Genomic DNA, 17432 nt, shown 5'->3' with positions numbered 1-17432 from the left:
CAACATGTGATGGCCTCTTGAATTCGTTTTTGCAATAATAAGGTTCCTGCAATATGGACTTATGAAAATCATGGTATCTCCAAAAAAGTGCCAAAAGCGGTGATGACTTCGAATGCTCTTTCTATGTGGATGAAGTGGACAGTCATGTAGAATGGTATGGATATTTTTCTGATCATCACATTAGTGAGATCAATTTCAATAACAACTGTGATACTTTAAGTTTTATTAATGTAAATCTTCAAATTCTTGCATTATGATTATTGAAATAGAGTTCCTTAAATTGTCTATTGATTGTTACTGTAACCAAAATAAATTTACTGTAATAAACATCCAAGTAGAAAAATAAGTGTCATTTCTTATTGTCATGTGCTATTTCATTTTGGTAAAACAGAAATATACTGGGAATGCAATTAACATTGACGCATTTCCCTGCTCACAGCTCTTCTCATGATAGGTTCTTTGAAAATTTTATAAGCAGGATTCACTGCACATTAGTACAGCTCAAAGACCTGGCATGATACCTTTTCTTTTTTCCTTCATACACCAACTCCAATCATATTGCCATAGAGCAATTTACTACTGATTGAATTGATTTCAACAAATTTTGGGACTGCACATAACTGATGGCTCAACTCAAATGATAAAAAGTAGTCCTTAATAAATTTTATATCGACACCAAGAAGCTGTCTTACATCCAGTCCAACTGGTTTGGGTTTCAATTGCAATTTGGGAAAGTATATACAGTTACTTGAAATTAATACTTAAAACCGTAAATTTAGATAAGCTTATAATAAAAATAAAATGAAGAGTATAGTTATATAGAACTGTTACAAAGTTTCCGCAAAAAATAGGTCTTTATTTATCATTTAATTATGTCATTTTTATAAATGTAAACAGAGCAACTCTTATGGGAACAAATTCAATAATTTTGGCAACAACCCAGATGTCTTGATGGCATCATGATGCGAGGAAGGTTGTGGAAAGTATATGGAGAAATGGGTCCCCTCTCCCACAATGAGATTGTTTGAAATGTTCCTCTGTGTGACTTTTATTGTACTCCTACTTTTTTATTTAACACTCAGAAGGCACTACACAAATGGCATTTTAAATGGTGCATGTGGAGAAATTTTTTTTTTTTAATTTCAAGAAAGAAAATGAAAAAAAGCTAATGCCCACCTGTACATCAACACATCCGGTTTGGTCTGCATGAAAGTATTCGTAATAACAAGCTGATCACACTGCATATATTTGTCTCCATGCAATGAGGGATCTTCAGCCACCTCAAGGTGCACAGTCTGACCTTCCGCCCAAACATCCCACTCGGGCCACGAAGAGATGTCAGCTATCACATTCAATACAAGCTGTAGAACAAGATACAAATCAGTTTCTGGATATGGATATCAATGACACACACACAAAACTTATACACAATGTTCTCGTAGGACAGCAATATCCTACATTTTCTGCATTACTATGGTATAGAAACACTTCTAAGTTATTTTAAGATTACAAATAATGTAAAAAACAAATGAACTGAATTTAAAAGAAAATTAAATGTATCAACCACAAATAACTACAGTGGAACTTTGGTTAACGAGCTTAATTTGTTCTGCTAATGTGCTCGTTATCCGAATAGCTTGTTATTTGAATCAAACTTCCCCATAGTAAATATTGGAAACTTAGATAATTCGTTCCACAATTATTCATTCACATAAAAATCTATATATATAAAATTGATTTTCTTAATTAGATTTTTTCAATCTAAAATCTACAATTTTAGATTGATCGTTACCAAATTTTACATATATACCAAATAGGACCGACTTGAATGATAGGCTACTTTAAAAGTTCATCAGAGCAGGGCAAATGCCTGAAATTGGCAAAAACTGTCGGGCAACAATGGTTTTGGGGTCTCAACAATAATTTTCGGAATGTTTACTTTGGTTACCGTGGTTCCCTAGCAATGCGTTTCATATGTGTATATGCCTTTATAATGGTTTGTCACTTCTTTAACGCTGCTGGGGTATGTATAATAATTTATGCCTTTATAATGGTTTGCCACTTTTTTCAATCCTCCCAGTAATGGGACCTTTTTGAATAGATGCCATCATCAGCATCTCTTTGAGAGTAAGGCAAAGGATGATCCTCATAGAAATCAGTGTTAAAATTGCAGATTTAACTGTGTAAATGTGGAAATTTAGTAGGCTTTCTGCCACATCAATAATTTAAAAAAATTTATTTAATTCTCAATTTTTGAAATATTGAGTTCGCTTAGAGAGATATGCGAAGCTCAGAAAATTAAATATGAAATAATTAGTCAGAGACCTACTTTTGAGTTGGATATCCATAGAATAGCATTGATTCAACTTTTTATTTATACAGCATGAAAATTAATGTCTCCATATTGTCTTTTAATATTCAACTGCATAAATTCATATAGTTTAGGATGTTTTAAAATTAATTATGGGCCCGTAAAGTACATCCAAGAAATTCCACAGCTTTAATTAAGCATTTTTTGAAGCAGAAACAAGCAGATGGATAACTTGAAGTTCGGGGGGGGGGGGGAGAATCAAAATACCTAGTGCCGCTTAAAAAAAAAGAGGAAAAAATATTCATTTCTACATTTCTTTAAATCTAGATTTGCTTATTTCATGAGTCGCGCAGGAAGTCGCCATATTGGTTAACTTGAATACGGTTTGTATGTCCCTCAAAGAAAGAGGTGGATATAATGTGATCCAAAAATCCTCATCCCCGGGCAGCACCGGGTATTATAGCTAGTGACTAATAAAAAGGGCATTCAATCAATAATACAACACAATAATATGATAAATAATACCATAAAATATGTATAATATAATGAGAGCCTTAAATAAACATGCAATTCAATAAGATTTGCAAATTAACCTACTCTAAACAAAGGGAGGGAGGAAGACTTACTTTAGGGACTCACTTTTTCTGTAAACCTATTCTTTTTATGTGACTTTTTAAAAGGAACCTATCTAATGACTTGCCTCCATTTTAGGATTTCTTGGAAATGGAGAAATTGTTTTTTCTTTGGACAGATTTACTGCTCACACACTGCTAGAGCTTTATTTAATTGGTTCTGTTCTACAGAATTTTACACAACTTCTCACATTTTATTCATCTCTCTAATCTCATTTGAAGTGAAGGACTTCTCATTTCTCTATCCTCACCTGAGATGTTATGCATAACCTCTTGCATGCACTGGGGGTCCATCAGTTCATCTATGGTCATCATCATCATCCTGACCAAGCAGAATTTATAAAAAAAAAACTTACAATGGGACATATAGTTTATATAGTAAACCGCCATGCTTGTACGAGTGTTCATTTTTCGAGTAAGGCACGCTGACCAGAGCCTGTAAGGGAGAATACTATCCACAATTCCACAGTATGTGTGTGGGTGAAAGCAAAAAACCATCAGCTCAATTGTGATAAAGCAAAGATAAATAAAAGTGCAAAATGTTTGCTCGTAATACAAATCCTCGATCGCTAATCAAATCTAAAGTTTTTCAAAATTTTTGCTTATTATGTGAATTGCTCATTAATTCCACTGTAAGTTCCACTGTGCTCTAAATATGGCTGGGGGACTCACCACTGCACTGCAGTTCATCTGTTTCACACATCCATAGACAGTTATTGGAGCTCCCATTATCTTCAGAGTGAGTTCCTTCTGCCAACACCTCAATCCATACATCGATGAAACCAGACTCCATCCCTGGCCAGAACATACTGGCAGTATCTGATAATAATACAAATGAAACATAATCAAATGTGAACTAATCGATATCATAGAAATTGTTTATGGGTCGATTGAAAAACAAACCCCATCAATTTGATTGGATATTCGCCAACACACAAAATTATAAATCAAACATCTGATTGAAAAGATATGAAAAAAAAAATTACTTTTCTGTGAGTCTCTACTACTTTCACTATTTCAATGCCATGGTCCTGGAAAAAGAAAAAAAAGAATAAAATCAAACATCACAACATGAATAAACGACAGGAAATAAATCTGATACATATGCTTGATGCTGAAGTTCATAGCTGCAGAGATACTTGATGTGAAAACAATTTGAGACAACCTGTATACATACAGCAGACTCTTGAAAGTTCGAGGTTCTGCATAATCTCGGGGTGGGGGAGCCAGAATTTTTCAGAATTCTTTCTCAAATTCTTCTTTTTTTTCACCAAGGCCACACTTTATTTCATTTTGTTCAATTCTTCTACAGAATGTGAGCAATTTTAGTTTTAAAGGGCTTTGATCCATAGGTTGGAGTCTTCACTGTATCCCCATGTCTGAATTTTTCACACGCTTCTCTATAAAAAATTTGTAGTGAGAAAAATAATAAAACACTCATATCGAGTCCCAGAAATATGAGAACTTATTTTAGGCCTGCCTTGTGAAGAGCTATCGTTTTTGATAACCCTAATTGTAATGAACTAAGCAGTTGAATTTAAAATAAAATAGGTAAGAAGTGCAACTAATGTGTAAGTCCCCTCCCAGAACATAAATTTCTATTGTTTTTCGGTTAATCTCACTTTTCAGTAATTTGAGGTAGCCTTGATCCTGCTCACCTCGGATTAGTAAGACTACTGTATATACAGTGAAATACTTATATAAAAAAAACTGAATGTATCAAATAAATATATCATTGGAAAGCAATGTTTTGACAGATAATCCACTTTACAGCATACCAACTCTGGTAATATGTAATATTGCCATACGCTATTTCCTATGATTGGAGTTGGGTGGGAAATCAAGGTGTCATCTATCGGTGGCTACCCCAGGCTCGGTAGGTAAAGAACTTATTTTCCCTGGGGATCGAACCCATGAACCCTAACAGAAACCTTCACAGTGGAAGATGAGCATCTTACCACTGCACCAGTCAGGCGCTTTAGACCAGGATTGTAAAAAACCCAGGTTTTTCTCACACATCCGTGTTTTTTGGGTAGAAAACCCGGGTTTTTTTGGGCAAAATTGAATTTTCTTTTTCCACAACCACAAAATATCTAATTTAAACATGTGTACATCTTACATTATGCCTAAATATATATTTTTAGTGCATGTTAAACTATGTATTTGATTAATAAAATTGGGAATAATAAAATAAGAGAATAATTGTTCACTTACAGCCCAGGCGGGATTTTTGGGCAAAATGGGAGGAAAATTGAATTTTCTTTTTCCACAACTTCAAAATATGTAACTTAAACATGTATGTACAACAGGGTGGGTTGAAAAAAAATGAAGTTTCATTTTCAAATTGCTATAGTGCGGAAAAGTTGCCTCTTTTAATAAGAAGAAAAACAACATAAAAAATTTTAAGATCAGTTGATATCTTTTGGTCGCGTGTAGTACTTGAAGATTATGAAAATTGACAAAATTGAACATTTTTCTTAATTTTTTAATATTACTTAAAATTTTACGATCGACATGCAAAAGTTCGTCATGCTTATTTTATGGTTCAATAAAGTAAAATAAATTAAAACATCATTGATATTTCAATGTTTATCGGTCGCGCAATGTGTTCGAAAAACTGGAATTGACTAAATTTTTGCAAGTTTCATTGTGCAAAAATTAGACTTTAAACGTGAACACTTGGAAAAGAAACAATAGAAGAAACTGTAAACCAGTAAATCCTAGTCAATTTTGGTAACTATAATGTAAAGTACATACACTCTCCTACTTTGGATGGTTGATTGGATAGAGTGTAGGTGAAACTCAATGTGCAGCCTTCATGGTAAATTCTGGGTCATTTTGTTCTGACAAAGCATGCAAAGAGCTGTACAATGAAACTTGCAAAAATTTGGTCAATTCCAGTTTTTTGAACACATTGTGCGACCGATAAACATTGCAATATCAATGATGTTTTAATTTATTGAACCATAAAGTAAGCATAAGAAACTTTTGCACATCGATCATCAAATTTTAAGTAATATTAAAAAAAATTTAAGAAAAATGTTCAATTTTGTCAATTTTCATAAACTTCAAGTACGATGCATGACCGGAAGTTGTCAATCGATTTTAAATGTTTTTACATAATTTTTCTTTTTATTAAAGGAGGCTACTTTTCCGCACTATAGCGATTTGCAAATAAAATATTTTTTTCCGACCCACCCTAATGCACATCCTTTACGTGTACATCTTATATTATGTCTAAGTATACATTTTTGGTGAATGTTAAACTATGTATTTGATCAATAAAATTGACCATGATTATAAGTAAGGGAATAATTGTTCACACACAAACACACCCACTTCTGTGTAATTATATCTGAACCTTGAGTTGTATGCAGAACTGCAGCAAGAAAATTGTTTGTGGTAAAATAAATGAATTTGGAGATAATGAAAATTCTGAGAAATCAGAATGGTGCCTGAATTTTTTTTTTCTCCAAATTTTTCTGACCCTGCAGAAAATGTAACCAAAAGTGTCCTGATAAGTCAAAAATAAAACCTTTCAGCTATGTAACCCGAACCACAGTTTTTTTTTATAATCGAACCCGAACTTTCAGGAGCTAAAAAATCTCATGCTTCTCTTTTTCTTAAATTCCTCACTGTTAAAGAATATCCCTACTTCATTAAATTAAATTCTGAAATATTTTTAAAGGAGCAGTGATAATTAAAAAATGATCTGGCTAAGAGGAGGAGATAAGTCATTCTGAGGATTCATTACTCTGGAGGTGTTTTCCACTTGGCCAAATTAGCCATTTTTGGGAACTTAAAACCACAGAATAACTTGAATTATCATTAAACATAAATGTTAATAAGATTATTATATATTAATTTCACTTTATACAAGAAACCTGTCATGTATAGAAACAGACCTACAGAATGCCTTCATCTGGCTGACGATTTTAACAGGCAAATTTTCTGGGTCGGGCTTATATTACCAGCATCTTAAAAAATCAAGCTAAGGCTTATTTTCTGCTTAGGTGTTATTTTCACATAAGAAAAACTATACTTTTTGTTCTGCTTCAATTGAAGATGTTTGTTGCCAATGTTCAATTCAAGAATCCCACAGTTATTTTCTTTTCATTATAAGATAATGTTATTTTTGTCTCTTGATATTTCAGTTATGAAAGTCTGATGTACCTGTATAAAACTTATAAAAAAGTATTGAAAAAACATGTAAATATTTTTTGAATGAAAATTCAGTTTACATACATACATTGGTTCGCTTCTCCACAGATGCTTCAATTTATTTATACAAAGATTTGTGTGTGTGAAAAATTATTGTGTATTATAAATAAATTTCTGTAGGTATGCTTATCACATATATCAGGTATGTTTTTTAAACAAGGGTCCATGGTTACAATTTTCTGATTGTGATTTCTTATAAAATATTTTAATATGTGGAACTCATACCTAAATGCTCACATAAAAAAGGTAGAAGAATTATAAAAAGGGTGTTTGTGATTCCAAGAAATTATTTATTATCACATTTTTGTTCCTAAAAAATCATTAAAAAATATTTCAAAATATACATATTCTAAACACTGCACTATGCAGCAATTTTTGGAATACATAAACTAAGCTCAAACTAAAATTTTAACCTGAAAGTAACACATTTTCTTCGAAAACAAACAATATTCCCCAAAAAAACCCGGGGTTTTCAGGCTAAAAAACCCAGCCCGGGGGGGGGGGGGGGAATGGGTATCTACCCGGGGAGCAAATTTGACAACCCTGCTTTAGACAGATAATCTGACACCAGAAGGGACCTGTGAGCCAGAGTGCATTGTTGGATAGAGCACCCATGAATTGGCCTTCTAAAGATCTGGTTGTTTGCATCTCACAGAATGATGCAGACGTTTAAGGAATTGCAGAACCCTTCTGGTGTCATATTACCTATCAAAACACCACATTCCAATACTTCCACAACCAGCTAATTCCCCCCGATCTCGCCCAATGTGATTTTTCCCTCATATTAAAGAATTTACTTAAGGGACAGATTCTCAGGTTTCGAAGAGGTGCAGCGAGCAGCAATGAAAGCACTGGAGGATGCGACAAAAAAAGGCTTGCAATGTGCATTTACATCTTTGTATGAATGATAGCAAAAAGGCGTAATCGCACGGGGTAGTTACTTTGAAGGAAACACCAAATAAACAGGTTCCATTTGTATTCCTTCTTCCATAATAAAATGTCTCAGAACTATTTGAACCTAGAAGTATATTAACACTATGAAGAATGCATCAGGACCAAAGAGTAATACCATTATATATATATACATAGGCGATTATGGTATTATATAGGATTTTCCCTTCATATAAAACAATAATTGTGCCACATGAACTTACTTGCAAGTCATTTACCCTCAATCCTACAGATTCCAGCACCAATTTTTTTTTTTAAATATGATTGCTATTTCATAGACAAATCACTATTGAAAAATAAACACTTTAAATTTATTTTATATGTAGATTATAATTTCTATTTGTGTATTTATATTAGCATTTAAATGTGTAAATTTAAATACTCACATTGTCAACATAAACACAGTTTTTCTTTGAGCTGGACACCAAGATCAAGATCATGAAAAACAAGAGGCTCAGCCCTATTATAGCAAAAAGTACTAGGAGTAAAGAAAACATTGAATACTATAAGGGACATATAGGAAGGAAGGAAAATTGTAATTATATAATTAACTGAAATTATTGGAAGATAATTTCGTTGTAACTACAGTGACGAATATTTCTTCTTTTCTGACCACAATAACAGTTCTAGTACTATAGGGAGTGGACGAGGAGGCCACTGAATCTACTAGATTAGTCATGTTGTATTTTGATATAATTTTTTTAATATTTTTTATTTTCTAATGCATATTCATCAACTTAATTAGGAAGCATTAGTTGATAATCGATAATAGTAATAATTAATGTTAAACGTCCAAATTGTTTTTTTTCTGGGGGGGTAAAGCCCTCGTGCTTCATGAGCCTCCTCGTGATCACCAGGTTTTGCTGCGATTCGTCCGCACCAAGTCGAGTCAAGTCAAGTTGTTTACATCGTTATCAATTTTTTAGCCATTAATTAGTAAACATTACTGCAAGCATCTTTATTTCATTGAAATTGCTTAGTTCATTGAAAATAGTGTAAGACTTCGTTACATTAATTTAATTTTTTAACATTAATTTAGTATGTTGTGGAGACATGCTTTTATATATAACTTATGTGCATTTTATTGTTGTTTAAATGTGGTATGTGATGTCATTACCATATCCACAGAGGCATATTTACTGGGAAGGGGGACGGGGGTCAAGTGGGATTTTTTCCAGTTAAGAAAATTTGAAAAATGAGTGGTCAAGTAAAATATATTAGAAGGAGAGAAGGGCGGCAAATCCGCCTCTGCCTAGAGAGCAAGTAACCATGTTAGCGACCAAAAAAAGGGGGATAGAAACAAAAAAGGCGACCACAAGGGACCTAGACAGTGTGCAAGTACGACTGGAGGGAGCGGAGGTAGGCATCTTCAGCTACGACGAGCGCAAAAAAAGGGATCAGGTTAGTCAGCGACCACAAGTGGCCTAGACAGTGCAAGTATGTGAAGGATCGAAAGGGTGACCCAGGCGCAGATCCAGAATGATTGACAGGAGGCGTGAGTTGCGTAAGTTTGATCATCCTACATTTTACGGGACAGAAAAATTTCCCCATATTATTTGGCTCTTGGAGGGATGGCTCCTTCCACTGGGTTCACACCTTAAAGGCAGGCATCTTCAGCTATAACTGGAACAGAGGTAGGCATCTTCAGCTGCGAATGGAGCGGAGTCAGGTATCTCCAGCTGTGAAAGAAGCCAGGCAGATATCTTCAGCTGCAAATGGAGCAGAGGCAGGCGGAATGAGGGTCATGTATCAGAGAAGCAACTTATTGTGTATGGATCATTCCCATATTTTATGGGACAGACAAATTTTCCCCATATAATTTGGCTCTTGGGAGGGGCGGTGGCCTTCCCTCTGGGTCTCCCTTTGCAGTGAGGTGACAAATCCACTGAGGCCATTCTGGTCTTAAAGGAGACACAGGACTTTTGAACGATCAAAAAATCGAAGGGACATTGAGCCACATGGCTTCATGTTTACCTCATATGTTTTGTGTTTACATACTTTTGTTATAGGTTATTTTTTTTCTGCCCCATCTACATTGTTCCAGGCTCTGCCACGAGGCTGGGCTGCAAGAGATCTCGGCAACAAGATAAGTCCAGTGGCAAAGTTCTGGCGTTCATTCATTCATGTCCAATCTACATTCGAATTCACACTTTTTTCCTTTTTCTTCATTGAGTGGAAGGAAAAACTGTTGCTCACACTTTTTTTGTTTGTTTACAACATATGCATTTCGTGCACATGTCTCCACGAGTCTATCGTGTTCTTTGAGTTACATTACAATTTAGTTTATAATTATTTCACAATTATTTTTTCGTGATTGGTTATTAGTGTAGTTATTGTTCAGTGAAATCACCCTTTAATTAATCATTAGAAACATATATAAGTTACATGAACCTAGATTGTGTGGTGGTAAAGGAAATATATTAAAGAGGTGAATGTGTTTTGAACATACTGAAAGATTTCAAGTTATGTGCATGCAACAGTTCATATCTTCAGAGAATATTATCAGTGTGATTACAGTCTTGTCATTGAATATAAAACCATTTTCATGAAATGGGGAATTCTATTGAAATATCACCAAAAACAATAGAGGCAATGCAAAATTCATATTTACGTGTAGTTCTGTTGTGTGGGATTTATTGTGAATTCCTGTGTTGTGTATCAAAAATACGTTAACACCTAGTGAATGGAAAAAAAAACCTGATTTTCAAAAGATTTTTCTTCCAATCATAATATTTTATGCAACCAGATTTGTTGTTGGTTGTCGAGAACTTCCTTGTCTACTTAAACTTTTGCAGACTTTGGACACATTAGTGCTTATTTTCTAAAACAAATTGTAATCATGTTTTTGTATCACACTCGCCACAAAATATATTCGTGCTAAACAAAAACATTTTGCAAATTTGATGCATGCACATCAAATTACACATATTTTAAATTTGACCCTCAAAAATTTGAAGAAATTGGATAAATCAGGAATTTTTAATGAATTTTTAAATATATGCTACATTTTTCTGCATTTCTTGACTTTCACGGGTTATTCCAGACTTGGCCCGATCATGTAACAGAATAGTTTTATTCTATATCTTGAGAGTTTCGCAACACAAATGGAAGCCAATGGTGTCGTCAAATGGCCATGTTTGAGACAAATCCAATGATGCCTCTCAGGTTTTAATACCTCTTCTGGTCTGGGCACCAGGCTTATGGCTTACTTTCATAATAAAAAATTTTTATGCTATATCTTAAAAGGTTCACTGTGCCAATAAAAGATGAATCCAACGATACAACTACATCAGGGCTAGACAAATTTAAGCGCCAGACAAATTTCTTTAGAGCCAAGCATAGTTTTTCCCCCAAGAAAAGCAGTCCGAAAAATATTATTTTTCACTGATGTTTATAATACATATTTTTAATTTTGTTTCATTAATTATAATTTTTCTATCCATTTGTCAAGAACTCTAACTTATTGTAGTAATTTTAACATACACAAACATTTTGATTGTAACAACCAATATGGGACTAATGTCTCCTTGGTTGTTTTGTACTTGTATATGAATGATATTTTATTATTTTTTAATTATTTGAAATTAAAAAATGTATTTTCGACTTTTCCATGACTTAGTGACCTCCCTTTTTCATGTTAGGAGACACTTTGATTCTGAAATCAGAAAGTTTTGTCATTCTTAGACTCTGATTTAGCAATTACATGTAGAAAATTTTAGGCACCATTCGGATCTGGTGCCTGGGATTTGTCCAGTCCTACCCTATAGCTATATCAAATTTATTGTTTTATGTGGTGTCTTGAGAAGTTCGCAATGCATTTGGGTAGCATTGAAGCCGTCTGTGTTAGCTATTTCAAGGACAAATCTGATGATACCAATTTTGTTATATTAGTACTTACCACGCAAAGGTAGTACCCCAAAGAACGCAGGCCTATTCACATTAAAACTTGCAGTAATGTGTATGACACAGTCTACCCCATTTTTTTTAAGTGGCTGTTGAACCACAATGGAGAACTCAGTTCGCCATGTTCCCAAAACCCTAGGTGTATGTGTTTGTAAACTCAGAAGAAATTTGAGAGAGATTTTCTGTGATTTGCATCTGTTTTATCTATTTGTTTCCTTCTTTTAAATTGTGTTTCTTTGATTTAATGTTATTGCTAACGAGTCTTTTCCTATAAACCATAAATTTTTCTTTCTCTTCCAGGTTCAAACTTTAATGAGGCAAAGTCATTGCATGTTCGAAACATCCTAAATGATGGCTGGCATAAAAACAAAATTACGATTACCGATCTTATGTAGTAGTAAGAAAAATCGCCCGTCAGCACAGGCGCTTCTAGAGGAAGAAAGACTGTTGAGAAATTCCAAGAACTTTAATCTAATACAAGGAAAATTAAAACCTCACCTTTGTGATATATGCAAAAAGGCATTTTCAAGACGAGAAGACTTGGACGGTCATTATTTACTTCATTCCGGTAAGGTACCTTACACCTGCGATACTTGTAACAAAGGATTCACTAGAAAAGGGAATCTGAAGGTTCACATGCTATCACATTCAGGCGTAAAGCCATTCTCATGTGAGGTTTGCAAAAAAGCATTCACCAGGAAAGAAGACTTTGAGAGTCATATCTTGAATCATGAAATGCAGAGCGAGGACTTTTGCCACATATGCAACAAAACCTTTGATAACGAGCTACAGCTCTTAGAACATCAGGCTGTGCATACTGGAAAAGAATTGAACGTTTGTGAACTATGCGGCAAAATATTTTCCAGGAAAGGTAATCTAAAATCACATTTCCTTAATCATCACTTCGGTGACAGGCGTCATGAGTGTGACATATGTAAAAAAGGTTTCTGTAGGAAAGAAGATCTCGATGGTCACCGTTTAACTCACCAGGGAAATGTTATGTATGCTTGTGCAAAATGCGGCAAGGGATTCTCTCGTTCCAGTAATTTAAAAATACATATGAGAACTCATAGCAAGACTTTCAACTGTGAAATATGCAACGAGCCGTTTTGCAGCAAAAAGGACTTGAAAGACCACACTCTTATTCACCACAGAGATTCAAACAAGCCATTTTGTGATATTTGTAAGAAAGAATTCAGTAAAGCTGTTAGCCTGCAGAACCATATAGCTGCTCATCATGGTGATATAAGAGTAGAAGGGTGTAAGATTTGTAAACGTACTGATGCAGCGGGTTCTCAGCAGGCTGTACACTATAAACCTATGTTAGTGAAATTATGATGTTAGTAACGGGAAAATCTGTCCTTACTGTGTAGCCTATATGACGCCATATAGAAGAATTGGAGGAAGTATTATTGAGAGACTAAAAATGTTGCTCATTTGTTCCAGAGCCATCTTTCCTAGTGAACAGATGAGAAACAAAGGCTTCAAGGGGTTCCCATCCCATGGCAGACATGAATGGGGAAAGACTATTTTCTCTCTCTGCCGCAATACTGTTTCTTATTTCTAAATGAATTTTTTCTTTGAATATTTGATTCAGACCTAAAAAGCTATTTGTCGCATCCAGCTAAAAGAGAAAGGAGTATCAGACTCAAAGGTACAGTTCCATACTCCAGGGTTTCATGGAGTACGTAACTGTACACCTGGGTTTTCATTGGCATTACTCTGATAAAATGTTTCTTTTGACAAGAAAATAAAAGCACATAATTTTTGTGTAAAAAGGGTGCCCACATTCACATATTTTTTCTAAACCAATAATGCTCAATCTCTAGGACAGTATGGGTCAACTCATTGGTTTGAGCTCCTGAATTAAGTGATCTGTAAATATGCCGTGGTTCACTTGAATTGAAGGTGGTTTTTTGCTGTTTTCTAACTTGGAGGCACGAATGCGAGCCGGTCTCTATAAATAAAAGTGTCTGCAGAGAGCAGGCAGACTCGTAGCACAATACTGATATGAAAATTCAATCATTCACCATCAAAATATGGAAGACAGATGGTAACACCAGCAAGAACATGAAAAAAAAAACACAATTCTGACAATATAAATATGTTAGGGTCACACATGTACTCAGAACATACATTCCAGCATATATCAATTCGTTAGAAATTCTGTAGAGGAATTTGTATGGGGGGGGGGGGACATGTATGTTAAGCAGTGAGCAGCAGGTCCACTTGAACGGTTTAGAACTGAGCTGTGGGTCACTTTGGTGATCTGTAAATATTCCATGGGTCATACAATTGATCTGTAAATGTGATACAGTTTGCTTGAGTGGTCTGTAAATTGTTGCAATTCCACTTGAATGGTCTGGAACTGCCATGGGTCACTTAGTTGATCTGGAAATGTGATACATTCATGCTCCGCCTGTGGCTTTCAGTCATCTGATATTGCTATGATAAATATCCGAATCATCCAGGTGGTCTATAAAAGTTTATGAAATCACTTAAGTAGACCGTGGCACATATCCAGATTACTTCAGTGGTTCACAATACATTCTAGGTCATGTAAGTGGCCAATAATTAAATAAAAATAGAAGGAAGTAGAGATTTGCATTTTTAGTTGCAGCCCTGTTCTATTGGCACTCGACACACATTCAGATCATTTGAGTGGCTCCCAGCACACGTACAGATCACTTAAGTGGCCTGCAGCATCTTATAGATAACTTTGGTCAGAGAGAGAGAAGGGTGGCTCTTGGACTGGGTGATTGAGTTGTAAAGGCAAAAAAAAGCTTTGTTGACCAAAAAAACATGGGCAGGGGGCATGAAAAATAGATCCAGCATAAGTGAAGATTTTTTCTCGAGTCATTCCTGACTGTAGTGGCTCTTGGCATATTTCCAGATCATTTATGTAACTTGAAGTACATTTCCAGATCACTAAAGTGGTCTGCGAGACACTTTCATATCACCCGAGTAACTCATGGCAGATTTCCAGATAACTCAAGTGTCCTGCTCCACCTTTTTAAACCAATAAAGTGTCTCCAAAAGGTTTGAGCTCCCCCTGATCTTATAAGTAGGATAAAATTCCCAAATAAGGTAGATTGACCCATACGCTGTAGTTGGTGCACTCATGCTGCAATTTATAAACATGGACAATATTCATATATGCTTATACAGTACACTTTTGCTAATCTGGTAGGTATCAGACCAAAGTGTGCCAGATTGCCGAAATAGTCAGATTACTGGAAGTAAAAAAAACTATTTACATGATAAACTTCTGCACAGTGACATGTTTTCGTCTTCTATACTCAAAGAAAACCTGACAATTAATGGATGGGCCAGATCATCAAGAATCTACTGTATTTCGTTTCTCGCTGATTTTTGTAAAATGTCCGTTGACCAAAAGTTCTAGTCTCAGCTTTGTCCTTTTTTCGCTAAAAGGTTCAAGGTTGCTAGTTCTAATGTTATTTTTAAATACAAATTCCAATGTGTTATTGGTGAATACAAATTCCAATGTGTTATTGGTAAATACAAATTCCAATGTGTTATTGGTAAATACAAATTCCAATGTGTTATTGGTAAAATACAGTACCGAAACTGGATAATTGTGTTTCCATAAATGTCAGTTTTCTATGTTTATATATTTGCCCTATTCTTCGCAAAAAAAAAAAAGAAAGTTCTCACTCCTTCCTCTTCCTTAAGCCTGGACAAATCTAAAATAATTTACATGCCCAAAAAACATTGCATAGTTTTCCCTTCTGAGCAAATTTTTCCCACACATTCAAAACGAATGTGCTGCTATCTGTTGATGAAAATATGCAGATAATATAGGAAATTAAGAGCTTTGCACTACATTAAAAAAATTCAAATTATTTCTTTGTTTGATGAAATCTCAATTTTCTACAACACTAGGAAATTTCCCACACGGACCGATTTTGGATAATGTTTCCCGTAAGTTTTGATCAGTGATGGCCACCTAGTCTAAGGCTGGTATTGCACTAACCTTGACAAATGCAATCAACGAGCAGCATATCGGTTACACTTGAGTGAATACAACTGATAAGCTCATTGATTGCATTTGTCAAGTTTTGTTAAAGAACTTTCATAAAACTTTTATAGTGTGGCCTAACAAAATTTACTTTTTCATAATATTTTCCCCACACATTCAAAACGAACGTGTTGCCATCTATTGATAAAAATACTTACTGAAGAATTTAAATTGATGAGAAATATATATACTGGGAGGGGCTCTGCCCCCCTCCGCCTGTGGCGTCCACCCCCCCCCCCTCTTCATAATATATCTTGTTTATTTCATCCCACTTCATCAGAGTGCTATGAAAAGTGACATGTCAAAGCACCAGCTTACTGCCGAATTTTACAATAATAAAGGGAAAAAAAGCAAATGTGATTCATCAAGTACCCCCAGAAAATTTCCCCATGGCGGTCCACAGATGGGAGCTCTTTTGGACCACGAAAAATTTTCGCTTTCATTCATTTTCAAACAAATAACTTCCAGGGTCCCCAATCCATAGAATTTTAGCGGAGCCCAGAGTGGATTTATCTCAAGCTTCCACTGTTGCAAATTTTTACTGTGTAAAACAACAAAAAGCAATGCAATTCATCCAGGGCCCCAAAAATGAAACCCGTCAACTTCCACATGGGCCGCCCCCCCCCCGACCTGGAAGCTTGTTGGACATCCCCTCTGTTTGGGCCTCGAAAAATTTTCATTTGTATTCAGTTTAACAACGAATAAAATCCAGGGCCCAACCAATTTCTCGGGCCCAAATTCACATAATTTTAGTGGGGCCCCATGCTGTCTTTATTTCGGGCTACCGATGTTGCAATTACAGTGTTAAACAACCAAAAACAATGAGAATCATCCAGGGCCCCTAAATGAAACTTCCCAAGTTCTCCATGAATCCTCAACCTGGAGGCTTGGCAGCATGGGTGGCAATACAGGGGGAAGGGGGCAAGGTGTAGGCGACTAATCTAATGTATATGTGTATATAAGAATTGACATCATCGTGCCCCGCCAGAAATAATGGCCATGCTCCCCAAGTCTATCTCCGCCTATGCTTGTCAAACACCCCACCCCCGTGAGGGCCACGGAAAAAATTTCACTTGTATTCAGTTTATCAACAAATAAATTCCAGGCCCTCCAATCAAAGACCCGGTACCTAATTCGCAAAATTTTAGAATTCAGTTCATCCAGGGCTCCGACCTGGAGGCTTGTTGGGCATCCCCCCTGTGAGGGCCACTAAAATATTTTCACTTGTATTCAATTCACCAGAAAATAAATTCCAGGGCCCCCAATAAATGACTCGGGACCCAATTCGCAGAATTTTAAAATGCAATTCATCCAGGGCCCCAAAATGAAATATGTCTACTTTTCCATGGGGGCCCCAGACCTATAGACTTGTCGG

At 35.4% G+C, this 17432-nt stretch overlaps 2 protein-coding genes across 2 annotated transcripts in view; one reads left to right on the top strand and one right to left on the bottom strand.

Annotated features, from left to right (window-relative positions):
* Nucleotides 1–8751, bottom strand: part of LOC149084411 (uncharacterized) — a 36584-nt gene extending 27833 nt beyond the window's left edge. The window contains exons 1-4 of the mRNA XM_089234807.1: nucleotides 8502–8751; nucleotides 3930–3974; nucleotides 3616–3762; nucleotides 1177–1361 (exon numbers count right to left, since the gene is read on the bottom strand). Coding sequence (XP_089090933.1) covers nucleotides 1177–1361; nucleotides 3616–3762; nucleotides 3930–3974; nucleotides 8502–8612 — 488 coding nt within the window. The 5' untranslated portion in view covers nucleotides 8613–8751. The remainder of the gene's footprint in view (nucleotides 1–1176; nucleotides 1362–3615; nucleotides 3763–3929; nucleotides 3975–8501) is intronic.
* A 236-nt stretch (nucleotides 8752–8987) lies between these two features.
* On the top strand, nucleotides 8988–15648 carry LOC149084410 (uncharacterized). The gene is made up of 2 exons (XM_089234806.1): nucleotides 8988–9110; nucleotides 12319–15648. Exon 2 carries the CDS (start codon nucleotides 12367–12369, stop codon nucleotides 13354–13356), a length of 990 nt encoding a protein of 329 aa, XP_089090932.1. The 5' UTR covers nucleotides 8988–9110; nucleotides 12319–12366; the 3' UTR covers nucleotides 13357–15648.
* Nucleotides 15649–17432: the final 1784 nt, after the last annotated feature.

The sequence above is a fragment of the Pholcus phalangioides genome, unplaced genomic scaffold, assembly GCF_987345545.1.
Source record: "Pholcus phalangioides strain wild (caught in Gottingen) unplaced genomic scaffold, Ppha-v1.0 ptg000008l_1, whole genome shotgun sequence".
NCBI lineage: Eukaryota > Metazoa > Arthropoda > Arachnida > Araneae > Pholcidae > Pholcus > Pholcus phalangioides.
Note: the sequence above shows the minus strand (reverse complement) of the source record. Positions and strands in the feature narration are given on the sequence as shown.